We start from the raw sequence: 26,488 nt of genomic DNA, 5'->3' as shown, positions 1-26,488 counted from the left end.
GTTGGTGGGTGGGTTGGTGGGTGGATTGGTGGGTGGGTTGGTGGGTGGTTTGGTGGTTGGGTTGGTGGGTGGGTTGGTGGGTGGGTTGGTGGGTTGGTAGGTCTTGGGGTGGTTTGGTGGGTGGGTTGGTGGGTGAGTTGGTGGTTGGGTTGGTGGGTGGGTTGGTGGTTGGGTGGGTGGGTTGGTGGTTGGGTGGGTGGGTTGGTGGTTGGGTTGGTGGGTGGGTTGGTGGTTGGGTTGGTGGGTGGGTTGGTGGTTGGGTTGGTGGGTGGGTGGGTGGGTTGGTGGGTGGGTTGGTGGGTGGATTGGTGGGTGGGGTTGGTGGGTGGTTTGGTGGTTGGGTTGGTGGGTGGGTTGGTGGGTGGGTTGGTGGGTTGGTAGGTGGGTGGTTTGGTGGGTGGGTTGGTGGGTGAGTTGGTGGTTGGGTTGGGTGGGTGAGTGACGTCACGTGGCTAAGAGGGGGGGGAGGGTGGGGGGAGGAGCGGTGGTGCAGCGGTTAGCCACTGTGTCTCTTAGTGGGGAGTGGTGGAACGGCAGTTAGCACACTCACATAGAGACCCTAACACTCACATAGAGACCCATAGACTCACACAGAGACCCATAGACTCACACAGAGACCCGTAGACTCACACAGAGAGCCATAGACTCACATAGAGACTCATAGACTAACACAGAGACCCATAGACTCACACAGAGACCCATAGACTCACACAGAGACCCGTAGACTCACAGAGAGCCATAGACTCACACAGAGACCCATAAACTCACACAGAGACCCATAGACTCACACAAAGACCCATAGACTCACACAGAGACCCATAGACTCACACAGAGACCCATAGACTCACACAGAGACCCGTAGACTCACAGAGAGCCATAGACTCACATAGAGACCCATAGACTCACACAGAGACCCGTAGACTCACACATAGACCCATAGACTCACACAGAGACCCATAGACTCACAGAGAGCCATAGACTCACATAGAGACCCATAGACTCACACAGAGACCCGTAGACTCACACAGAGACCCATAGCCTCACATAGAGACCCGTAGACTCACACAGAGACACATAGACTCACATAGAGACCCGTAGACTCACACAGAGATCTATAGACTCACACAGAGACACATAGACTCACTCACACAGAGACCGAGTGAGTGACCGAGCGAGTGATCGAGTGACTGAGCGAGTGACCAAGTGAGTGAGTGACTGAGCGAGTGACTGAGTGACTGACTGAGCGAGTGACTGAGCGAGTGACTGAGTGAATGAGTGAGTGAGTGACTGAGCGAGTGACCGAGTGAGTGACTGAGCAAGTGACTGAGTGAGTGACCGAGTGACTCGCTCGCTCAGAAGTTGTTCGGCCGCAGCATCATGGTGACGCTCCTCAGCGAGTAGTAGTCCGAGTGAGTCCACGTGTACCACACCACTCCGTCCGGGCCCAGCAGGTGACGAGCGCGAGACTCGTAGTCACCCCCCTAGGGGGCGGGAAGAGGGGGGTCAAGGGCGGTGATTCCACCACCATCGTCACACTCTGCGTCACCAGCAGTGGTGCACGGAGAGAATCATCCAGCAGTGGATCGATGGGGGAGGCGCAGCGATTGTAACCGCCACTCACCCACTTCGCTCGCTCACTTCGCTCACTCACTCGCTCACTCGCTCACTCACTCGCTCAGCCACTCACTCGCTCGCGTCGCCGCCGCTCACTCACTCGCTCAGCCACTCACTCGCTCGCTCGCCCGCTCACTCGCTCGCTCGCTCAGCCACTCGCTCAGCCACTCACTCGCTCGCTCACTCGCTCACTCGCTCAGCCACTCGCTCGCTCACTTCGCTCACTCACTCGCTCAGCCACTCACTCGCTCGCTCGCCCACTCACTCGCTCGCTCGCTCGCTCGCTCAGCCACTCACTCGCTCGCTCGCCCGCTCGCTCGCTCGCTCAGCCCGCTCGCTCAGCCCGCTCGCTCAGCCCGCTCGCTCAGCCCGCTCGCTCAGCCCGCTCGCTCAGCCCGCTCGCTCAGCCCGCTCGCTCAGCCCGCTCGCTCAGCCCGCTCGCTCAGCCCGCTCGCTCAGCCCGCTCGCTCAGCCCGCTCGCTCAGCCCGCTCGCTCAGCCCGCTCGCTCAGCCCGCTCGCTCAGCCCGCTCGCTCAGCCCGCTCGCTCAGCCCGCTCGCTCAGCCCGCTCGCTCAGCCCGCTCGCTCAGCCCGCTCGCTCAGCCCGCTCGCTCAGCCCGCTCGCTCAGCCCGCTCGCTCAGCCCGCTCGCTCAGCCCGCTCGCTCAGCCCGCTCGCTCAGCCCGCTCGCTCAGCCCGCTCGCTCAGCCCGCTCGCTCAGCCCGCTCGCTCAGCCCGCTCGCTCAGCCCGCTCGCTCAGCCCGCTCGCTCAGCCCGCTCGCTCAGCCCGCTCGCTCAGCCCGCTCGCTCAGCCCGCTCGCTCAGCCCGCTCGCTCAGCCCGCTCGCTCAGCCCGCTCGCTCAGCCCGCTCGCTCAGCCCGCTCGCTCAGGCCCGCTCGCTCAGCCCGCTCGCTCAGCCCGCTCGCTCAGCCCGCTCGCTCAGCCCGCTCGCTCAGCCCGCTCGCTCAGCCCGCTCGCTCAGCCCGCTCGCTCAGCCCGCTCGCTCAGCCCGCTCGCTCAGCCCGCTCGCTCAGCCCGCTCGCTCAGCCCGCTCGCTCAGCCCGCTCGCTCAGCCACTCGCTCGCTCGCTCGCTCAGCCACTCGCTCGCTCGCTCGCCCGCTCACTCGCTCGCTCGCTCACTCGCTCAGCCACTCGCTCGCTCGCTCGCTCGCCCGCTCACTCAGCCACTCACTCACTCACTCGCTCGCTCAGCCACTCACTCACCCACTCACTCACCACCCACCCACTCACTCTCCACCCTCTCACTCAGCCACTCACTCACTCACCCACTCACTCACCCACTCGATAGCTCGCTCAGCCACTCACTCACTCAGCCACTCACTCACCACTCACCACCCACTCACTCGCCAACACCACCACCACCACACCCACCACCACCACACCACTACCACCACCACACCACCACCACCACCACCACCACACCACACCCACACCACCACCACAACCACACTACCACCACCACACCACCACCACCACCACACCACCCACGTGATAGTAGACCCCGTTGAGGTTGCTGTAGTAGCACTGGTGGAACCACCACCACCACCACCACAACCACCACAACAACCACCACCACCACACACCACCCACGTGATAGTAGACCCCGTTGAGGTTGCTGTAGTAGCACTGGTGGAACCACCACCACCACAACCACCACAACAACCACCACCACCACACACCACCCACGTGGTAGTAGACCCCGTTGAGGTTGCTGTAGTAGCACTGGTGGAACCACCACCACCACCACACAACCACCACAACAACCACCACCACCACACACCACCCACGTGGTAGTAGACCCCGTTGAGGTTGCTGTAGTAGCACTGGTGGAACCACCAGGACCACCACCACCACACCACCACCACCACACCACCACCACCAGCACCACACAACCACCACCACACCACCACCACCACACCACGCACGTGGTAGTAGACCCCGTTGAGGTTGCTGTAGTAGCACTGGTGGAACCACCACCACCACCACCACCACACCACCACACAACCACCACAACAACCACCACCACCACCACCACACCACGCACGTGGTAGTAGACTCCGTTGAGGTTGCTGTAGTAGCACTGGTGGAACCACCACCACCACCATCACCACCACCACACCACCACCACCAGCACCACACAACCACACTACCACCACCACACCACCACACAACCACCACCACACCACCACCACCAGCACCACACAACCACACTACCACCACCACACCACCACCACCACACCACGCACGTGGTAGTAGACCCCGTTGAGGTTGCTGTAGTAGCACTGGTGGAACCACCACCACCACCACACCACCACCACACCACCAGCACCACACAACCACACTACCACCACCACACCACCACCACCACACCACGCACGTGATAGTAGACTCCGTTGAGGTTGCTGTAGTAGCACTGGTGGAACCACCACCACCACCACCACACCACCACCACCACACCACCACCACCAGCACCACACCACCACCACCACACCACCACCACCACACCACGCACGTGGTAGTAGACCCCGTTGAGGTTGCTGTAGTAGCACTGGTGGAACCACCAGCCCGCGTGAGCGATGCGCGCGCACACTCCGCCCGTATCGGCCGTGCTGAAGGCTCGCCCGTCGTGGTACCAGGCCAGGGAGTCCTCGGCGGTGCCGCTGTAGCCGCCAACGTGGAGGGCGTAGAGCTCATCCTCGCCAGACGTGCTGCCGTGCGGGTGGTGGGGAGCGGTGGGACAGAGTGAGTGTAGTGAGTGAGTGTAGTGAGTGTAGTGAGTGTAGTGAGTGTAGTGAGTGAGTGTGGTGAGTGTAGTGAGTGTAGTGAGTGTAGTGAGTGTAGTGAGTGTAGTGAGTGAGTGTGGTGAGTGTGGTGAGTGTGGTGAGTGTAGTGAGTGTAGTGAGTGTGGTGAGTGTAGTGAGTGTAGTGAGTGTGGTGAGTGTGGTGAGTGTGGTGAGTGTGGTGAGTGTAGTGAGTGAGTGTGGTGAGTGTAGTGAGTGTGGTGAGTGTGGTGAGTGTGGTGAGTGTAGTGAGTGTAGTGAGTGAGTGTAGTGAGTGTAGTGAGTGAGTGTAGTGAGTGGTGAGTTTAGTAAGTAGTGAGTATAGTGAGTATAGTGAGTAGTGAGTATAGTGAGTAGTGAGTTTAGTAAGTAGTGAGTATAGTGAGTAGTGAGTATAGTGAGTAGTGAGTTTAGTAAGTAGTGAGTATAGTGAGTAGTGAGTATAGTGAGTTAAGTAAGTAGTGAGTACAGTGAGTATTTTAACCAGCCCCCATCTCCCCACCTACCGGAACGAGTGGTAGAGTGCGTGCCGCTGTGCGCCGTCCCACCCCCGCATATCGATGCGCAGGGAGTAGTCCCCCTGCGTGCTGAGCGCGTGGATCGCCTCGTTGCCCAGCCACAGTTCGCCGTGCGGGGAGCCGAACCCCGCCGCGTAGTCCGCCCAGCCCCGGTTGAAGTCCACCGATCCGTTCAGACGGCGCTGGATCACCGTCCAGCCGCCGCCTTGGTGACGGGGGACGGGCGGTGGGGGGGAGAGAAGGAGGCAGAGAGAGTGAGCGGGTCTGCGAGTTGGTCAACGGTGGCCCAGCGCTGAACCGTAGACTCAGCACTGTCACCCATAGACTCAGCACTGCACCATAGACTCAGCACTGCCACCCATAGACTCAACACTGCACCATAGACTCAACACTGCACCATAGACTCAACACTGTCACCCATAGACTCAACACTGCACCATAGACTCAACACTGTCACCCATAGACTCAGCACTGCACCATAGACTCAGCACTGCCACCCATAGACTCAACACTGCACCATAGACTCAACACTGCACCATAGACTCAACACTGTCACCCATAGACTCAACACTGCACCATAGACTCAACACTGTCACCCATAGACTCAACACTGCACCATAGACTCAGCACTGCCACCCATAGACTCAACACTGCACCATAGACTCAACACTGCACCATAGACTCAACACTGTCACCCATAGACTCAACACTGCACCATAGACTCAACACTGTCACCCATAGACTCAACACTGTCACCCATAGACTCAGCACTGCACCATAGACTCAACACTGCACCATAGACTCAACACTGTCACCCATAGACTCAACACTGCACCGTAGACTCAACACTGCACCATAGACTCAACACTGCACCATAGACTCAACACTGCACCATAGACTCAGCACTGCACCATAGACTCAACACTGTCCATAGACTCAACACTGCACCCATAGACTCAACACTGCACCATAGACTCAGCACTGCACCATAGACTCAACACTGTCCATAGACTCAACACTGCACCCATAGACTCAACACTGTCCATAGACTCAACACTGCACCCATAGACTCAACACTGCACCATAGACTCAACACTGTCCATAGACTCAACACTGCACCATAGACTCAGCACTGCACCATAGACTCAACACTGTCCATAGACTCAACACTGCACCCATAGACTCAACACTGCACCATAGACTCAGCACTGCACCATAGACTCAACACTGTCCATAGACTCAACACTGCACCCATAGACTCAACACTGTCCATAGACTCAACACTGCACCCATAGACTCAACACTGCACCATAGACTCAACACTGTCCATAGACTCAACACTGCACCCATAGACTCAACACTGCACCATAGACTCAGCACTGCACCATAGACTCAACACTGTCCATAGACTCAACACTGCACCCATAGACTCAACACTGCACCATAGACTCAACACTGTCCATAGACTCAACACTGCACCATAGACTCAACACTGCACCCATAGACTCAACACTGCACCATAGACTCAACACTGCCCATAGACTCAACACTGCACCCATAGACTCAACACTGTCACCCATAGACTCAACACTGCACCATAGACTCAGCACTGCACCATAGACTCAACACTGTCACCCATAGACTCAACACTGCACCATAGACTCAGCACTGCACCATAGACTCAACACTGTCACCCATAGACTCAACACTGCACCATAGACTCAGCACTGCACCATAGACTCAACACTGTCACCCATAGACTCAACACTGCACCATAGACTCAGCACTGCACCATAGACTCAACACTGTCACCCATAGACTCAACACTGCACCATAGACTCAGCACTGCACCATAGACTCAACACTGTCACCCATAGACTCAACACTGCACCATAGACTCAGCACTGCACCATAGACTCAACACTGTCACCCATAGACTCAACACTGCCCATAGACTCAACACTGCCCATAGACTCAACACTGCCCATAGACTCATCACTGCACCACAGACTCAACACTGCACCATAGACTCAACACTGCCCATAGACTCAACACTGCACCATAGACTCAGCACTGCACCATAGACTCAGCACTGCACCATAGACTCAACACTGCCCATAGACTCAACACTGTCACCCATAGACTCAACACTGCACCATAGACTCAGCACTGCACCATAGACTCAACACTGTCACCCATAGACTCAACACTGCCCATAGACTCAGCACTGCACCATAGACTCAACACTGTCACCCATAGACTCAACACTGCACCATAGACTCAGCACTGCACCATAGACTCAACACTGTCACCCATAGACTCAACACTGCCCATAGACTCAGCACTGCACCATAGACTCAACACTGTCACCCATAGACTCAACACTGCACCATAGACTCAGCACTGCACCATAGACTCAACACTGTCACCCATAGACTCAACACTGCACCATAGACTCAGCACTGCACCATAGACTCAACACTGTCACCCATAGACTCAACACTGCCCATAGACTCAACACTGCCCATAGACTCAACACTGCCCATAGACTCATCACTGCACCACAGACTCAACACTGCACCATAGACTCAACACTGCCCATAGACTCAACACTGCACCATAGACTCAGCACTGCACCATAGACTCAGCACTGCACCATAGACTCAACACTGCCCATAGACTCAACACTGCCCATAGACTCAACACTGCCCATAGACTCAACACTGCACCATAGACTCAACACTGCACCATAGACTCAACACTGCCCATAGACTCAACACTGCCCATAGACTCAACACTGCCCATAGACTCAACACTGTCACCCATAGACTCAGCACTGCTACCCATAGACTCAACACTGCCACCCATAGACTCAGCACTGCACCATAGACTCAACACTGTCACCCATAGACTCAGCACTGCACCATAGACTCAGCACTGTCACCCATAGACTCAACACTGCACCATAGACTCAACACTGCACCATAGACTCAACACTGCACCATAGACTCAACACTGCCACCCACAGACTCAACACTGCACCATAGACTCAACACTGCACCATAGACTCAACACTGCCACCCATAGACTCAACACTGCACCATAGACTCAACACTGCCACCCATAGACTCAGCACTGCACCATAGACTCAACACTGTCACCCATAGACTCAGCACTGCACCATAGACTCAACACTGCCACCCACAGACTCAACACTGCCACCCATAGACTCAACACTGCCACCCATAGACTCAACACTGCCACCCATAGACTCAACACTGCCCATAGACTCATCACTGCACCACAGACTCAACACTGCACCATAGACTCAACACTGCCCATAGACTCAACACTGCACCATAGACTCAGCACTGCACCATAGACTCAGCACTGCACCATAGACTCAACACTGCCCATAGACTCAACACTGCCCATAGACTCAACACTGCCCATAGACTCAACACTGCACCATAGACTCAACACTGCACCATAGACTCAACACTGCCCATAGACTCAACACTGCCCATAGACTCAACACTGCCCATAGACTCAACACTGTCACCCATAGACTCAGCACTGCTACCCATAGACTCAACACTGCCACCCATAGACTCAGCACTGCACCATAGACTCAACACTGTCACCCATAGACTCAGCACTGCACCATAGACTCAGCACTGTCACCCATAGACTCAACACTGCACCATAGACTCAACACTGCACCATAGACTCAACACTGCACCATAGACTCAACACTGCCACCCACAGACTCAACACTGCACCATAGACTCAACACTGCACCATAGACTCAACACTGCCACCCATAGACTCAACACTGCACCATAGACTCAACACTGCCACCCATAGACTCAGCACTGCACCATAGACTCAACACTGTCACCCATAGACTCAGCACTGCACCATAGACTCAACACTGCCACCCACAGACTCAACACTGCCACCCATAGACTCAACACTGCCACCCATAGACTCAACACTGCCACCCATAGACTCAGCACTGCACCATAGACTCAACACTGCCACCCATAGACTCAGCACTGCACCATAGACTCAGCACTGCACCATAGACTCAACACTGCCACCCATAGACTCAGCACTGCACCATAGACTCAACACTGTCACCCATAGACTCAACACTGCACCATAGACTCAACACTGCACCATAGACTCAACACTGCACCATAGACTCAACACTGCACCATAGACTCAACACTGCCACCCACAGACTCAACACTGCACCATAGACTCAACACTGCACCATAGACTCAACACTGCCACCCATAGACTCAGCACTGCACCATAGACTCAACACTGCCACCCATAGACTCAGCACTGCACCATAGACTCAACACTGTCACCCATAGACTCAGCACTGCACCATAGACTCAGCACTGCACCATAGACTCAACACTGCACCATAGACTCAACACTGCACCATAGACTCAACACTGCACCATAGACTCAACACTGCCACCCACAGACTCAACACTGCCCATAGACTCAACACTGCACCATCGACTCAACACTGCCACCCATAGACTAACACTGCCCACAGACTCAACACTGCCCATAGTCCAACACTGCACAATATACTCAACACTGCCCACAAACTCAACACTGCCACCCACAGACTCAACACTGCCACCCACAGACTCAACACTATCCACAGACTCACTGCCCATAGACTCAACACTACCCACAGACTCAACAATGCCCATAGACTCAACACTACCCATAGACTCAACACTATCCACAGACTCACTTGCCCATAGACTCAACACTACCCACAGACTCAACAATGCCCACAGACTCAACAATGCCCACAGACTCAACACTGCACCATAGACTCAACACTACCCACAGACTCAACAATGCCCACAGACTCAACACTGCCCATAGACTCAACACTGCACCATAGACTCAACACTGCCCATAGACTCAACACTGCCCATAGACTCAACACTGCCCATAGACTCAACACTGCCCACAGACTCACTGCCCACAGACTCAACACTGCACCATAGACTCAACACTGCACCACAGACTCAACACTGCCACCCACATACTCAACACTGCCACCCACAGACTCAACACTGCCACCCACAGACTCAACACTGCCCATAGATTCAACACTGCACCACAGATTCCACACTGCACCACAGACTCAACACTGCCACCCACAGTGCTGAGTCTCTGCCCGTGACCCCATGTCTCTCACCCGCCGTCTCCATGTCGCAGTAGGCGTCTACGGGCTCCGTGAGTCCGGACCCCCCGACGGGCATCAGGGAGTAGACCCCGGAGCGTCGCTCCCCGGAGCGATGCAGCGAGGCACAGTCCTTGGGGCACCTGGTGCCCCCGCACGCGTCTGCGCGTCCAGACGGACACCGCACGGACGGAGGGACGGAGCGGAGCGGACGTGGTCAGGTGGACCGATGGACGGACGGACGGGAGGTCAGATGAACGGACGAAAGGGCAAAGAGATGGACGGATGGGAGGTCAGATGAATGGATGGATGGGAGGTCAGATGAACGGATGAAAGGTCAACGAGATGGACGGATGGGAGGTCAGATGAATGGATGGATGGGAGGTCAGATGAATGGACGAAAGGTCAACGAGATGGACGGATGGGAGGTCAGATGAATGGATGGATGGGAGGTCAGATGAATGGACAAAAGGTCAACGAGATGGACGGATGGGAGGTCAGATGAATGGATGGATGGGAGGTCAGATGAACGGATGAAAGGTCAAAGAGATGGACGGATGGGAGGTCAGATGAATGGATGGATGGGAGGTCAGATGAACGGACGAAAGGGCAAAGAGATGGACGGATGGGAGGTCAGATGAACGGACGAAAGGGCAAAGAGATGGACGGATGGGAGGTCAGATGAATGGATGGATGGAAGGTCAGATGAACGGACGAAAGGGCAAAGAGATGGACGGATGGGAGGTCAGATGAATGGATGGGAGGTCAGATGAACGGACGAAAGGTCAAAGAGATGGGCGGATGGGAGGTCAGACTGGCGGATAGTCAGGCAGATGATTGGATGGGCGGTCAGATGAACGGGTGGAAGGACGGACAGATGGACACGCAAATAGACAAATGGATTGGGGGGGTCAGAGGGAGTGAAGGTTAAAGGTTAAAGGTCGCCTGGCAGTGAAGGCCGCTATTACCGTCCCTCGCGGCGTTGGCTACGGCGGCTCCGCTAATCTTGGCTCGCCGCTAAATCTCCGAACGCTGGACACGCCGTTGATAATCGGGAGGTGGGGGGCAGGGAGGGGTGGGGGGGGGGCTGGGGGGCTGGGGGGCGGGGCTAAGCCCCCTGGAATGCTCCGCAGTTTGAACGATGGCCAGAGGTCGCAAACGAGTTTTGATTCCTTACCCGTACCCGTACCCTACCCGTACCCGTACCCTACCCGTACCCTACCCGTACCCTACCCTACCCGTACCCTACCCGTACCCGTACACTACCCGTACCCGTACCCTACCCGTACCCTACCCGTACCCATACCCTACCCGTACCCGTACACTACCCGTACCCGTACCCTACCCGTACCTGGCCACACCAGGGTTGAAAACGGGTACCCGTACACATACCCGGTCATACCCGTACCCTACCCGTACCCTACCCGTACCCTACCCGTACCCGGCCGTACCCGGCCGTACCCGTACCCTACTCGTACCCGTACCCTACCCGTACCCGTACCCGGCCGTACCCGTACCCTACCCGTACCCGGCTGTACCCGTACCCGGCCGTACCCGTACCCTACCCGTACTCGTACCCTACCCGATACCTGGCTACCCGTACCCGGCCGGGTACGGGTAGGGTACGGGTATCGGGTACCCGATTGCGACCTCTGGGATGAAGCCATGTTGCAGGTGCGGGTGGGTTGGTTCTAGGAACTAGAATTGTGAGAAGAGACAAGACGTTGGGAAATGAGTGACAAACGGTGACTCACCAGTGACTCACGGCCTACCCGTACCTGTACCCGGCCACACCAGGGTCGCAAACGGGTACCCGATACCCGTACCCGGCCGTACCCGTACCCTACCTGATACCCGGCTTCCCGTACCCGGCCGGGTACGGGTAGGGTACAGGCACCTGGCCTGGCACAGCAGTCAACCCGTGGCACCTGCTGGGTCTGCCCCGTGACCTCCTGCCGGCGGGCGTTCGACACTTCACGTGGTAGCCTCAAGGTGCACTTGGCCTGGCACAAGCGCCACGAAGCGCACGCAGCTGGCCATGGGCCACATCTGAGTAGGCGGCCCAGACGCAGGCTTACCGCCAACGAGCGACTGCTGCCGCTGCTGCTGCTGATGATGACGCTGCTGCTGATGATGATGCTGCTGCTGCTGATGATGATGCTGCTGCTGCTGATGATGATGCTGCTGCTGCGGTGAGCTGACTTCCGATTGGTGGTGCGCTTCTCCCTGGTGGTGCGACGATGGAGGCTGTTGGTGTTGGTGCGACGGGTTGCCGTGGGGCGCCACGCGCGGGCTCTGGCTCTGGCGGTGGTGGTGGTGGTGGTGCGACGCCGCTCCGTACTCCGGATGGTGTGACGACGCTCCGTGTGGAAAGTGGTGTGACGCCGCTCCGTGCTCCGGGTCGTGCGCCGTTCTGTGCGGAGAGTGGTGGGGCGCTCCGTGCTCCGGATGGTGTGACGCCACTCCGTGTTCTAGATGGTGCGATGCTGCTCCGTGCTCCAGATCGTGCGCCGTTCTGTGCGGAGAGTGGTGTGGCGCTCCGTGTTCCGGATGGTGTGACGAGTGGTGGACCGCCGCTCCGTGTTCCAGATGGTGCGATGCTCCGTGCTCCAGGTCGTGCGGCGTTCTGTGCGGAGAGTGGTGGGGCGCTCTGTGTTCCGGATGGTGTGACGCCACTCCGTGTTCTAGATGGTGCGATGCTCCGTGCTCCGGATGGTGTGACGAGTGGTGGACCGCCGCTCCGTGTTCCAGATGGTGTGACGCTCCGTGCTCCGGGTCGTGCGCCGTTCTGTGCGGAGAGTGGTGTGGCGACGCTCCGTGTTCCGGATGGTGCGGCGAGTGGTGCTCCGGATGGTGCTCCGGATCGTACGACGTTCCGTGCGCCGACTGGTGCCGCTGTCGCCGGCAGCCCGGCGCGTGTCCCGCGGGGGCCGTGCCGTTGTGGTGCAGCTGGTGCCGCGAGCCGTCGTCGTGGTGCAGCTGGTGCCGCGCGTCGTGCAGCAGCGAGCCGTGGACTTGCAGCAGCGCCAGCGCCTCGGCCAGGCGGTGCTCGTGGTCGCGCCAGCGCTGCGCCTGCCACGAGGCGTTCCGCTTCGCCCACTCCAGCTGCGCACAGCAGGCAGAGACGAACTGTTCTGTAGCGTGTGTGGGTGTGTGTGGGTGTGTGTGTGTGTGTGTGTGGGTGTGTGTGGGTGGGTGGGTGTGTGGGTGTGTGTGTGGGTGTGTGTGTGGGTGTGTGGGTGTGGGTGTGTGGGTGTGGGTGTGTGTGGGTGTGTTTGTGTGGGTGTGTGTGTGTGGGTGTGTGTGTGTGTGTGGGTGGGTGTGTGTGGGTGTGTGTGTGTGTGTGGGGGTGTGTGTGTGTGGGTTTGTGGGTGTGTGTGGGTGTGTGGGTGTGTGGGTGTGTGTGTGTGTGGGTGGGTGTGTGGGTGGGTGTGTGTGTGTGGGTCTGAATGACACACCCCAGAGTCTGAATGACACACCCCAGGTGAGTCATTCAGACTCTGTCTTCTCGACAGACCTGTTCTCCACCTGAGGACGGCTGCTTGCGTTGTGGCCGAAACGTCGTGAGAATTATTGTATTATGTTTTATTTTTATTATTTTATTATTTCCATTCTACGTGACGACTTTACCGAAAGAACCAAGAAGTTCATGATCTATGCCGTGTGGATGTTCAGTCTCCTTTGCCGCAACGTATTTAGCCGACCATGCCGACACACCCCGACCGCGGTCCGGCTGCCACCTTCTTCCCGCGTAGCCCCTCCCCTCGTCCCCTGCTCTCGCAGTCCGCACCTGCACCTGAAGAAGGTTGCCCCGGTGCTGCTGGTGCCGCACCGTCTCACGCAGCTCCGAGAGGCCGTCCCGCAGATGGAGCAGCTGCTGCGTCAGCGCCTCGCTCTGGTGGCGCCAGTCGGACGCTTCCTACGGAGGACAATTTTTTTGGATCGGGGGCAAGGCGGGTGGGGGCACGCAGAAAGACGAGAGAAGAGAGCTGTGGGTGGAGAGAGCTGTGGGTGGAGAGAGCTGTGGGTGAAGGAGAGAGCTGTGGGTGGAGGAGAGAGCTGTGGGTGAAGGAGAGAGCTGTGGGTGGAGGAGGGAGCTGTGGGTGAAGGAGAGAGCTGTGGATGAAGGAGAGAGCTGTGGGTGAAGGAGAGAGCTGTGGATGAAGGAGAGAGCTGTGGATGAAGGAGGGAGCTGTGGGTGAAGGAGAGAGCTGTGGATGAAGGAGAGAGCTGTGGGTGAAGGAGAGAGCTGTGGATGAAGGAGGGAGCTGTGGGTGAAGGAGAGAGCTGTGGATGAAGGAGAGAGCTGTGGGTGAAGGAGAGAGCTGTGGATGAAGGAGAGAGCTGTGGGTGAAGGAGGGAGCTGTGGGTGAAGGAGAGAGCTGTGGATGAAGGAGGGAGCTGTGGATGAAGGAGGGAGCTGTGGATGAATGACAAGCTGTATGTGAAGGATACAGTAATAAATTATACAGGAAAGTCACTCTACTGCATGCAACAGCATAGCCACCACCACCAACCTCACTGCCACCACCCCCACCTCCACCACCACCACTAAAGCCCATAACCACCACCGCCACTACCGCCTCTAACAACACCATCACCGCCACCACCATCTCCACCACCACAACCGCCACCACCATTTCCACCACAAACACCACCGCCACCATCACCACCACCACTTCCACGACCACCACGCTCACCACCACCGCCGCCACCCACACCACCACCACCAACTTCACCACCACCAACGCAACCACCGCAACCTCTACCACCACCACCTCCGCCACTTCCACCACCACCACGCTCGCCACCACCGCCGCTACCACCACCACCACCACCAACGCAACCACCACCACCGCAACCACCTCCAGCACCTCCGCCACTTCCACCACCACCACGCTCGCCACCACCGCCGCCACCCACACCACCAACTTCACCACCACCACCGCAACCACCACCACCACCACCTCCGCTACTTCCACCACCACCACCACGCTCGCCACCACCGCCGCCACCCCCACCACCACCACACTCACCACCATCACCGCCACCCACACAAACACCACCGCCACCTCCGCCACTTCTACCACCACCACACACGCCACCACCGCCGCCACCACCACACTCACCACCACCACCGCAACAACCACCACCTCCGCCACCCCCACGTACACGTGTGCAACGGAAGATGTCCGGGCAGCTCTGCTCGTGGTCGGCCAACGCCACAGTGGCCACCACGCGGCACCGCCGTCCCGGCAGCAGCTTGTGCTGGTACTCCTCGCACGGCTCGGCCCCGTCGTGGGCCCCGTCGTGACCCCCGTCGTGACCCCCGGCGGCCTCCTCCTCCTGTACCACGTGAGGCCTCGGCAACTCCCGCAAGGCCCACAGGCCGGGCCACGCGACGCACAGAGCCACGCACAGAGCCACGGACGCCAGCAGCCCCTGCCCCGACATCGCCACGAGATGCCCTCCTCATGCGCGCGGCGGTGCGGGCTGGTCAGGTGGAGGGCGGCGGGGGGGACGGAGGGGGCAGATGCGGGGAGGGGGGAAGTGAGGGTTAGTGATTGGCTTTTACACAGGTGTGACGGACACTCTCACCACTGCCAGCGCAATGAGACAGGAAGGGTTTCAGTGCGTTTAGTCTGCACCGGGAACCCACAAGCCCAGACTCAGAACCCACAAACCTGCACCAGGAACCTACAAGCCCAGATTCACAACCCACAAACCCAGATTTAGAACCCACAAACCCAGATTCAGAACCCACAAACCTGCACCAGGAACATACAAACCCAGACTCAGAACCCACAAACCCAGATTTAGAACCCACAAACCCAGATTCAGAACCTACAAACCCAGATTTAGAACCCACAAACCCAGATTTAGAACCCACAAACCCAGATTCAGAACCTACAAACCCAGATTTAGAACCCACAAACCCAGACTCAGAACCCACAAACCTAGACTCAGAGCCCACAAACCTACACCAGGAACATACAAACCCAGACTCAGAACCCACAAACCCAGATTTAGAACCCACAAACCCAGACTCAGAACCCACAAACCTAGACTCAGAGCCCACAAACCCAGATTTAGAACCCACAAACCCAGATTTATAACCCACAAATCCAGATTCAGAACCCACAAACCCAGATTTAGAACCCACAAACCCAGATTTAGAACCCACAAACCCAGATTCAGAACCCACAAACCCAGATTTAGAACCCACAAACCCAGATTTAGAACCCACAAACCCAGATTCAGAACCCTTAAACCCAGATTTAGAACCCACAAACCCAGATTCAGAACCTACAAACCCAGATTTAGAACCCACAAACCCAGACTCAGAACCTACAAACCCAGATTCAGAACCCTCAAACCCAGATTTAGAACCCTCAAACCCAGATTCAGAACCCACAAACCCAGATTTAGAACCCACAAACCCAGATTTAGAACCCACAAACCCAGACTCAGAACCCACAAACCCAGACTCAGAACCTACAAACCCAGATTTAGAACCCACAAACCCAGACTCAGAACCCACAAACCCAGACTCAGAACCTACAAACCCAGATTCAGAACCCACAAACCCAGACTCAGAACCCACAAACCCAGATTTAGAACCCACAAACCCAGATTTAGAACCCACAAACCCAGATTTAGAACCCACAAACCCAGATTTAGAACCCTCAAATCCAGATTTAGAACCCACAAACCCAGATTTAGAACCCACAAACCCAGATTTAGAACCCACAAACCCAGACTCAGAACCCACAAACCCAGACTCAGAACCTACAAACCCAGATTTAGAACCCACAAACCCAGACTCAGAACCCACAAACCCAGACTCAGAACCTACAAACCCAGACTCAGAACCTACAAACCCAGATTCAGAACCCACAAACCCAGACTCAGAACCCACAAACCCAGACTCAGAACCTACAAACCCAGATTCAGAACCCACAAACCCAGACTCAGAACCCACAAACCCAGATTCAGAACCCACAAACCCAGATTTAGAACCCACAAACCCAGATTTAGAACCCACAAACCCAGATTTAGAACCCTCAAACCCAGATTTAGAACCCTCAAACCCAGATTTAGAACCTACAAACCCAGATTCAGAGCCCACAAACCCAGATTTAGAACCCTCAAACCCAGATTTAGAACCCTCAAACCCAGATTCAGAACCCACAAACCCAGATTTAGAACCCACAAACCCAGATTTAGAACCCACAAACCCAGACTCAGAACCCACAAACCCAGACTCAGAACCTACAAACCCAGATTTAGAACCCACAAACCCAGACTCAGAACCCACAAACCCAGACTCAGAACCTACAAACCCAGATTCAGAACCCACAAACCCAGACTCAGAACCCACAAACCCAGATTCAGAACCCACAAACCCAGATTTAGAACCCACAAACCCAGATTTAGAACCCACAAACCCAGATTTAGAACCCTCAAACCCAGATTTAGAACCCTCAAACCCAGATTTAGAACCTACAAACCCAGATTCAGAACCCACAAACCCAGATTTAGAACCCTCAAACCCAGATTTAGAACCCTCAAACCCAGATTTAGAACCCACAAACCCAGATTTAGAACCCACAAACCCAGATTTAGAACCCTCAAACCCAGATTTAGAACCCACAAACCCAGATTTAGAACCTACAAACCCAGATTTAGAACCCTCAAACCCAGATTCAGAACCCACAAACCCAGATTTAGAACCCACAAACCCAGATTTAGAACCCACAAACCCAGACTCAGAACCCACAAACCCAGATTTAGAACCCACAAACCCAGATTTAGAACCCTCAAACCCAGATTCAGAACCCACAAACCCAGATTCAGAACCCACAAACCCAGACTCAGAACCCACAAACCCAGACTCAGAACCTACAAACCCAGATTTAGAACCCACAAACCCAGACTCAGAACCCACAAACCTGCAGCAGGAACCCAACAGAGGTGACGCAGGGTGCAGGGGAGGCTGGGTAATCCACCTGGCATAGGGACAGAGGATCACAGCCCCTCCCTCTACCCTATCCCCCCCACCCCGCCCCTCCACCCCCCTTCCAACCCCCCCCCCCACCACTCCGTAAGCCACCACCGGCTTTAGCGAGAAGGTGGAGAGGGTGGGTGAGTGATGGGTGGTGGGTGAGTGGTGGGTGAGTGGTGGGTGGGCGGTGAGTGGTGGGTTGGTGGTCGTGGGTGAGTGGGTGGGTGGCGAGTGGGTGAGTGGTGGGTGGGTGGGTGGCGGGTGGTGGGTGAGTGGTGGGTGGTGAGTGGTGGGTGGTGGGTGAGTGGTGGGTGGTGGGTGGGTGAGTGAGTGAGTGAGTGGTGGGTGAGTGGTGAGTGGTGGGTGGGCAGTGAGTGGTGGGTGGGTGAGTTGTGGGTGGATGAGTGAGTGGTGGGTGAGTGGTGGGTGAGTGGTGAGTGGTGGGTGGGCGGTGAGTGGTGGGTGGGTGGCGAGTGAGTGGGTGGGTGGTGTGTGGGTGGGTGGTGGGTGGATGGTGGGTGGGTGGTGGGTGGATGGTGGGTGGGTGGTGGGTGGATGGTGGGTGGGTGAGTGGTGGGTGAGTGGTGGGTGAGTGGTGGGTGGGTGAGTGGTGGGTGAGTGGTGGGTGGTGGGTGGGTGAGTGAGTGGTGGGTGGTGGGTGGGTGGGTGAGTGGTAGGTGGTGGGTGAGTGGTGGGTGGGTGGTGGGTCGGTGAGTGGTGGGTGGGTGGTGGGTGGGTGGTGGTGGGTGGGTGGTGGTGGGTAGGTGGGTGGCGAGTGGGTGGGTGGCGAGTAGGTGGGTGGGTGGTGTGTGGGTGGTGGGTGGATGGTGGGTGGGTGGATGGTGGGTGGGTGAGTGGTGGGTGAGTGGTGGGTGAGTGGTGGGTGGGTGAGTGGTGGGTGAGTGGTGGGTGGGTGAGTGGTGGGTGAGTGGTGGGTGGGTGGTGGGTGGTGAGTGGTGGGTGGGTGAGTGAGTGGTGGGTGAGTGGTGGGTGGGCGGTGGGTGAGTGGTGAGTGGTGGGTGGGTGAGTGGTGAGTGGTGGGTGGGTGAGTGAGCGGTGGGTGAGTGGTGAGTGGTGGGTGGGCGGTGGGTGGTGGGTGGGTGAGTGAGTGGTGGGTGAGTGGTGGGTGAGCGGTGGGTGAGTGGTGGGTGAGTGGTGGGTTGTGGGTGGGTGAGTGAGTGAGTGAGTGGTGGGTGGGTGGGTGGTGGGTGAGTGGTGGGTGGGTGGTGGGTGAGTGGTGGGTGGGTGAGTGGTGGATGAGTGGTGGGTGGGTGGCGGGTGGTGGGTGGGTGGGTGGTGGGTGGTGGAGGGTGGGTGGTGGTTGGTGGTGGGTTTGGGTTGGTGGGTGGGCGGTGAGTGGTGGGTGGGTGAGTGGTGGGTTAGTGAGTGGTGGGTGGTGGGTGGGTGAGTGGTGGGTGGGTGAGTGGTGGGTGGGTGAGTGGTGGGTGGGTGAGTGGTGAGTGGGTGAGTGGTGGGTGGGTGAGTGGTGGGTGGTGGGTAGGTGGGTGGCGAGTGGGTGGGTGGCGGGTGGGTGGGCGGTGAGTGGGTGGGTGGTGGGTGGATGGTGGGTGGGTGGTGGGTGGGTGGGTGAGTGGTGGGTGAGTGGTGGGTAAGTGGTGTGTGGGTGGGTGGTGGGTGGATGGTGTGTGGGTGGTGGGTGGATGGTGGGTGGGTGGTGGAGGGTGGGTGGTGGTTGGTGGTGGGTTTGGGTTGGTGGGTGGGTGGTGGGGTTATCCACCTAAAGGCCGTTGGAAGTGCTCGCACGCACGGACAACAACAACAACCGCCATTCGCCACTAGGTGGCGGTGACGTCACCACGACGCTTGTGCCAGGCCATGTGCACCTTGAGGCCACGTGAAGTGTCGAACGCCCGCTGGCAGGAGGTCACGGGGCAGACCCAGATTGCACAGGTCGACTGACTGAGACGACTTGCTGATGCACCACCTGTGCCCCCTACTGTGGCAACTTGCTGTGCTTTAGCCACCTGGCGCTCCGCTCGTTGTTGTGAGCGTCGCTCCTCCGACCTCCGTTGTTATTGGAGGGCGACTGCCTCCAACTGCCCAGTAGCGTCCTTCACGAGCCTCCTCCACAGAGGCCGATCTTGACACCGCTGGTACCAGTCATTGGCAAGTCCACTCAGCTCCACGTCCTCCTGTACCACAGCACTCCATCTCTTCTCTAGCCCGTGCCGTGCCCGTACCCGATGGTACAAAATACCCAGGCAGGTGCTTAGTTTTGGTGGGGCTGATGGTAAGGCCCCACCTCTTAGTGGCACGCTCCAGTTTCAGCAGCAACGTCTCCAACTCCTCCTCTGATTGAGCAGCAATTACCAAATCATCGGCATACATAACGTGGTTGACCAATAGGGAGCCATCCCTTGACCTTACCCGGGTATCGATCAGCCTCCCATTGTATCTGTACCAAATGGAAATTCCTCTGGTACAGCTATTGAAGGCTTCACGAACTACGTGGTCAAAAAAGATGTTAAATAATGTGGGAGCCAGAGGACATCCCTGTCGCACCCCAAGGTGTACAGGGAAAGGCTCTGACTCCCGGCCACGTAGTTTTACCCGGGCCCGCTCACCATCATGAAGGTCCTTAATGATCGTGAGCAGAGGGTCAGGGACTCCAAAAGCACGAAGAACAACCCAGAGCCCAGTCCTACTGATGGTATCATAGGCCTTGACCAGGTCAATAAAGCAGAGATGTAGGTCTTGTTGGAATTCCCTACACCTTTGCTATAGCAGACGGACAGAAAATATGGCATCTGTGCAGGACCGCCCTTTCCTGAAACCGCATTGGGGCTCTGCAAGCCTCTCTTCAGCGTGCCTAGCAAGGCGATGTTGAATAATCCTTGCCAGGACCTTTCCCGGCACACTGAGGAGTGAAATGTCCCCGTAGTTGTTACAGTCTGTGCCGTCCCCCTTCTTGAAGAGGGGGACCACCAGGGCATCCTTCCAATCCTGCGGAACCCGTCCAGTGGTCCAGACTCTTGTTATGATGTCATGTAGGGCAGTCTGTGCACAAACGCCACCCTCACTCAGCATTTCGCTTGGCTGAGGGATGTCCTCTCCCCCAGGACCTCACAGAAATGCTCAGCAAATCTGCAAACCTGTTCCTGGGGGTCGGAGATTGGATCACCGTTTTATTTAATGGAATTAAATAGTGATTTGTGATCGCGGGCCACTGAGGCAGACTCCATCTGCTTAGCAACCCGCGACCACCACCCATCCTTGCAGCGCCTCACAGCTCTCCGAACCTCTGAACGAAGGCTGCGGTAAGCCTCCTCATTCTCTGACGTGGGATGCTGTAGGCGATGAGAGTGGGCCTGTCGCTTTTTCTCAACCATCCTGAACACCTCCTCTGTCAGCCAGGGTTTCTGGGGAGGTCTGGACCGCGTACCCAAAGCAGCCATTGCAGCTGCATGAGTCACAGTCCTAAACCTCGCCCATTTACCCTCGACATCAGGAGTGGGAGACGATGCCAACCCCAGCTGCAAGCGATGATGAAATTCTTGCTTGCAACTTTCATCAGCTAGCTGAGACCAGGCCACTTTAGGTTGGAATGGGGTCCTGGGTGTACACCCACCGCCGGAGTGGAAGAATGGCAGGCGCATCTTACAGATGACTAGTCGATGGTCAGAGGGCAGATCAGCTCCACAGTAGGTCCTGGTGTCAAGGACATGGGCTCGCATCCACTGGTCCGTCACTATGTAGTCCAGCAGATGTTCTTGCTTGGACCCAGAATGACCAACTCGGGCATTGAAGTCACCCAACAAGATGACTCTGTCCCGAGGGGCCACTTTAGCCAGCACCTGTGACAGGAGGTCATAGAAGGCATCCGACTCATCGGCTTTGCCTGCATCCCTCCACGGATGTTCATCTTCGGTTGGGGCATAAGTAACAACGACCACCACTCCTCGCCTCCGGTTGATGGGAAGGCGAGTTCACAGTAGCCTGGGGCTTACAGCTTCCCACACCTCATCGCCACGCTCCCACGTCTGGCAAAACAACCCCATACCTCCTTGTAGTGCCAGATGGACAACGCTGTCGTGGACAGTGCCGTGGGGAGAGGCCAATGCCTCATTGGCCTCTCCCCTCATGGCGGCTGTGACCACCACAGTGGCTAAACGGGGGCTCTGGATGGGTGCGAGGGGCTGGTAACCCCTCCACCTTCATTAAATTACCACTAAACCACGACCACAAAATGTAATGAATAAGCTTGTGTCGGAGGCCCCGGGGGGACAGGCGTCTATGACGTCTCCTGGCCAAACCCCATTTGGCGAAGCCAGGAGATTGAATCTTTACCCTCGGGGCTCCTCCAGAAACAACGAAAAGCCACTACGGATGGCCACGTGGAATGTTCGTCTAATTGGCATGCACGGACACACACACACACACACGCGCACACACACACGCACACACACACCCACACGCACACACACACACACATGATGCTGCTGATCATTATGTCGATTGGGGTGGAAATATCTCACACTGCTGGTGATGGTAATGATGGTGGTGGTGGTGATGATGGTGGTGGTGGTGATGCTGATGGTGGTGGTGATGGTGGTGGTGGTGGTGGTAATGGTGGTGGTGGTGATGCTGCTGATGATGGTGGTGGTGATGGTGGTGGTGATGGTGGTGGTGGTGATGCTGATGGTGGTGGTGATGGTGGTGGTGATGATGGTGGTGGTGATGCTGCTGATGATGGTGGTGATGGTGGTGGTGATGGTGGTGGTGGTGATGGTGGTGATGCTGATGGTGGTGGTGATGGTGGTGGTGATGATGGTGGTGGTGATGCTGCTGATGATGGTGGTGGTGATGGTGGTGGTGATGGTGGTGGTGGTGATGATGGTGGTGGTGGTGATGCTGATGGTGGTGGTGATGATGGTGGTGGTGATGATGGTGGTGGTGATGCTGCTGATGATGGTGGTGGTGATGGTGGTGGTGATGGTGGTGGTGGTGATGATGGTGGTGGTGGTGATGCTGATGGTGGTGGTGATGGTGGTGGTGATGATGGTGGTGGTGATGCTGCTGATGATGGTGGTGGTGATGGTGGTGATGATTGTGGTGATGTCGATCGGGTGGACAGCCTGGTGGTTGTGATGATGGTGGTGAGACCGGATGGTGATGATGATGGTGACATTGATGATGGTGATCATGATGATGATGATGATAGTGATCATGATGATGGTGATCATGATGATGGTAACAATGATGATGATGGTGGTGGTGATCATGATGATGATGATGGTGATCATGATGATGATGGTGATGATAATGATGGTGACATTGATGATGATGGTGATCATGATGATGGTAACAATGACGATGATGGTGATGATGATGGTGATGATGATGGTGATAATGATGACGATGATGACGATGACGATGGTGACATTGATGACAATAATGACGATCATGATGATGGAGACGATGATAACGACGGTGATGGTGGTGGTGATCATGACGATGGTAACAATGACGATGATGGTGATGATGATGATGGTGACATTGATGACAATAATGACGATCATGATGATGGTGACGATGATGACGACGGTGATGGTGGTGGTGATCATGACGATGGTGACGATCATGATGATGGTGACGATGATGACGACGGTGATGGTGGTGGTGATCATGACGATGGTGACGATGATGACGACGGTGATGGTGGTGGTGATCATGACAATAATGACGATCATGATGATGGAGACGATGATGACGACGGTGATGGTGGTGGCGATCATGACGATGGTGACGATGATGACGACGGTGATGGTGGTGGTGATCATGACAATAATGACGATCATGATGATGGTGACGATGATGACGACGGTGATGGTGGTGGCGATCATGACGATGGTGACGATGATGACGACGGTGATGGTGGTGGTGACGAGAACCGGGTGGAATTTCTCACCTTGATCGGAAATGTTCAGCCCGAAGCGCCGTGGGAGTGTGGATGGGTTCCTGCGGGGTCCCTACTCTGCACTTGCGGAGCGACGCAGCATCTCGCCGTGTCCAGCCGTTGTGAGTGAGAGCGTGAGAGTGTGAGTGAGTGTGAGTGAGAGAGCGTGAGAGAGTGTGAGTGAGTGTGAGTGAGTGTGAGCGAGTGTGAGAGAGTGTGAGTGAGTGTGTGTGAGAGAGTGTGAGTGAGAGTGTGAGAGTGTGAGCGTGAGAGAGTGTGAGTGAGTGTGAGCGTGAGAGAGTGTGAGAGAGTGTGAGAGTGAGTGTGTGAGAGAGTGAGTGTGTGTGAGTGAGAGTGAGTGTGTGTGAGTGAAAGTGTGTGAGTGAGTGTGTGTGAGAGAGTGTGAGTGAGTGTGAGTGAGAGTGTGAGCGTGAGAGAGTGTGAGTGAGTGTGAGTGAGAGCGTGAGAGAGTGTGAGAGAGTGTGAGTGAGAGTGAGTGTGTGAGAGAGTGAGTGTGTGTGAGTGAGAGTGAGTGTGTGTGAGTGAAAGTGTGTGAGTGAGAGTGTGTGAGAGAGTGAGAGTGTGAGAGAGTGTGTGAGTGAGAGTGAGTGAGAGTGTGTGTGAGTGTGAGAGATTGTGTGAGTGTGTGAGAGTGTGTGAGTGAGAGTGAGTGTGTGAGAGAGTGTGAGTGTGTGAGAGTGTGTGTGAGTGTGAGAGTGTGTGAGAGAGTGTGAGAGTGTGACAGAGTGTGAGTGAGTGTGTGAGAGTGTGTGTGAGTGAGAGTGTGAGAGAGTGTGTGAGTGAGAGTGAGTCTGTGAGTGTGAGTGAGTGTGAGAGTGTGTGAGAGAGTGTGAGTGAGAGTGAGTGTGTGAGTGAGTGAGAGTGTGTTAGTGAGAGTGTGTGTGAGAGAGAGTGAGTGTGTGAGTGAGAGTGTGAGTGAGTGTGTGAGTGAGTGTGTGAGTGAGAGTGTGAGAGAGTGTGTGAGTGAGAGTGAGTCTGTGAGTGTGAGTGAGTGTGAGAGTGTGTGTGAGTGTGTGAGTGAGTGAGAGTGTGTTAGTGAGAGTGTGTGTGAGAGAGAGTGAGTGTGTGAGTGAGTGTGAGTGAGTGAGTGTGTGAGTGAGTGTGTGAGTGAGTGAGAGTGTGTTAGAGTGAGTGAGTGTGTGTGAGAGAGTGAGTGAGTGAGTGTGTGAGTGAGTGTGAGTGAGAGTGTGAGTGAGTGAGTGTGAGAGTGAGCGTGTGAGAGAGTGTGTGAGTGAGAGTGAGTGAGTGAGAGTGTGTTAGAGTGAGAGTGTGTGTGAGAGAGAGTGAGTGTTTGAGTGAGTGTGAGAGTGAGTGAGAGTGTGAGATTGTGAGTGAGTGTGTGAGTGAGTGTGTGAGAGAGTGAGTGAGTGTGAGTGAGTGTGTGAGTGAGTGTGTGAGAGAGTGAGTGAGAGAGTGAGTGTGTGAGTGAGTGTGAGTGAGAGTGTGAGATTGTGAGTGAGTGTGTGAGTGAGTGTGTGAGAGAGTGAGTGAGAGTGTGAGTGTGTGAGTGAGTGTGTGAGTGAGTGTGTGAGAGAGTGAGTGAGTGTGTGAGTGAGCGAGAGTGTGTGTGAGTGAGCGAGAGTGTGTGTGAGTGTGTGAGTGAGAGTGTGAGTGTGTGAGTGTGTGAGAGTGTGAGTGAGTGAGAGAGTGTGTGAGAGAGTGTGTGAGTGAGAGTGTGAGTGTGTGAGAGTGTGAGTGTGTGAGTGAGAGTGTGAGTGTGTGAGAGTGTGTGAGTGAGTGAGAGAGTGTGTGAGAGAGTGTGTGAGTGAGAGTGTGAGTGTGTGAGAGTGTGAGTGTGTGAGTGAGAGTGTGAGTGTGTGAGTGTGTGAGAGTGTGAGTGAGTGAGAGAGTGTGTGAGAGAGTGTGTGAGTGAGAGTGTGAGTGTGTGAGTGTGTGAGAGTGTGAGTGAGTGAGAGAGTGTGTGAGAGAGTGTGTGAGTGAGAGTGTGAGTGTGTGAGAGAGTGTATTAGTGAGTGAGTGTGAGAAAGTGAGAAAGTGTGAGTGAGAGTGTGAGTGTGTGAGAGTGTGTGAGTGAGTGAGAGAGTGTGTGAGAGAGTGTGTGAGTGAGAGTGTGAGTGTGTGAGTGTGTGAGAGTGTGAGTGTGTGAGTGAGAGTGTGAGTGTGTGAGTGTGTGAGAGTGTGAGTGAGTGAGAGAGTGTGTGAGAGAGTGTGTGTGTGTGAGTGTGTGAGAGTGTGAGTGAGTGAGAGAGTGTGTGAGTGAGAGTGTGAGTGTGTGAGAGAGTGTATTAGTGAGTGAGTGTGAGAAAGTGAGAAAGTGTGAGTGAGAGTGTGTGAGAGTGTGAGTGTGTGAGAGATTGTGTGAGTGTGTGAGAGATTGTGTGAGTGTGTGAGAGAGTGTGAGAGAGTGTGAGTGAGTGTGTGAGTGAGC

The 26,488-nt window shown here is 56.1% G+C and overlaps 1 protein-coding gene across 2 annotated transcripts; it reads right to left on the bottom strand.

Moving 5' to 3' along the window:
- Nucleotides 1-369: 369 nt before the first annotated feature.
- LOC144953290 (uncharacterized) lies at nt 370-24,930 on the bottom strand. 2 transcript variants are annotated; one of them, XM_078883862.1, is made up of 8 exons: nt 24,091-24,930; nt 15,329-15,649; nt 13,953-14,075; nt 12,235-13,261; nt 10,172-10,318; nt 4,921-5,137; nt 4,147-4,342; nt 370-1,481 (listed from the first exon to the last, which is right to left on the bottom strand). In XM_078883862.1, exons 2-8 carry the CDS (start codon nt 15,608-15,610, stop codon nt 1,353-1,355), a joined length of 2,121 nt encoding a protein of 706 aa, XP_078739988.1. In that variant the 5' UTR covers nt 15,611-15,649; nt 24,091-24,930; the 3' UTR covers nt 370-1,352. The 2 variants fall into 2 exon arrangements, with proteins under 2 accessions (XP_078739988.1, XP_078739987.1); XM_078883861.1 differs by having other exon boundaries at nt 371-1,481; nt 13,947-14,075; nt 24,091-24,926.
- Between the last annotated feature and the right edge of the window lie 1,558 nt (nt 24,931-26,488).

Source organism: Lampetra fluviatilis, chromosome 73 (genome assembly GCF_964198595.1).
Source record: "Lampetra fluviatilis chromosome 73, kcLamFluv1.1, whole genome shotgun sequence".
Lineage (NCBI taxonomy): Eukaryota > Metazoa > Chordata > Hyperoartia > Petromyzontiformes > Petromyzontidae > Lampetra > Lampetra fluviatilis.
Note: the sequence above shows the minus strand (reverse complement) of the source record. Positions and strands in the feature narration are given on the sequence as shown.

Coding starts and splice junctions, on each gene's coding strand:
- LOC144953290 (XM_078883861.1), bottom strand. CDS start 15,610: ATGTCGGGGCAGGGGCTGCTGGCGTCCGTGGCTCTGTGCGTGGCTCTG. Junction 14,076..15,328: donor ACATCTTCCGTTGCACACGT/GTACGTGGGGGT, acceptor TGTCCTCCGTAG/GAAGCGTCCGACTGGCGCCA. Junction 10,319..12,234: donor GCAGCAGTCGCTCGTTGGCG/GTAAGCCTGCGT, acceptor CTGGACGCGCAG/ACGCGTGCGGGGGCACCAGG.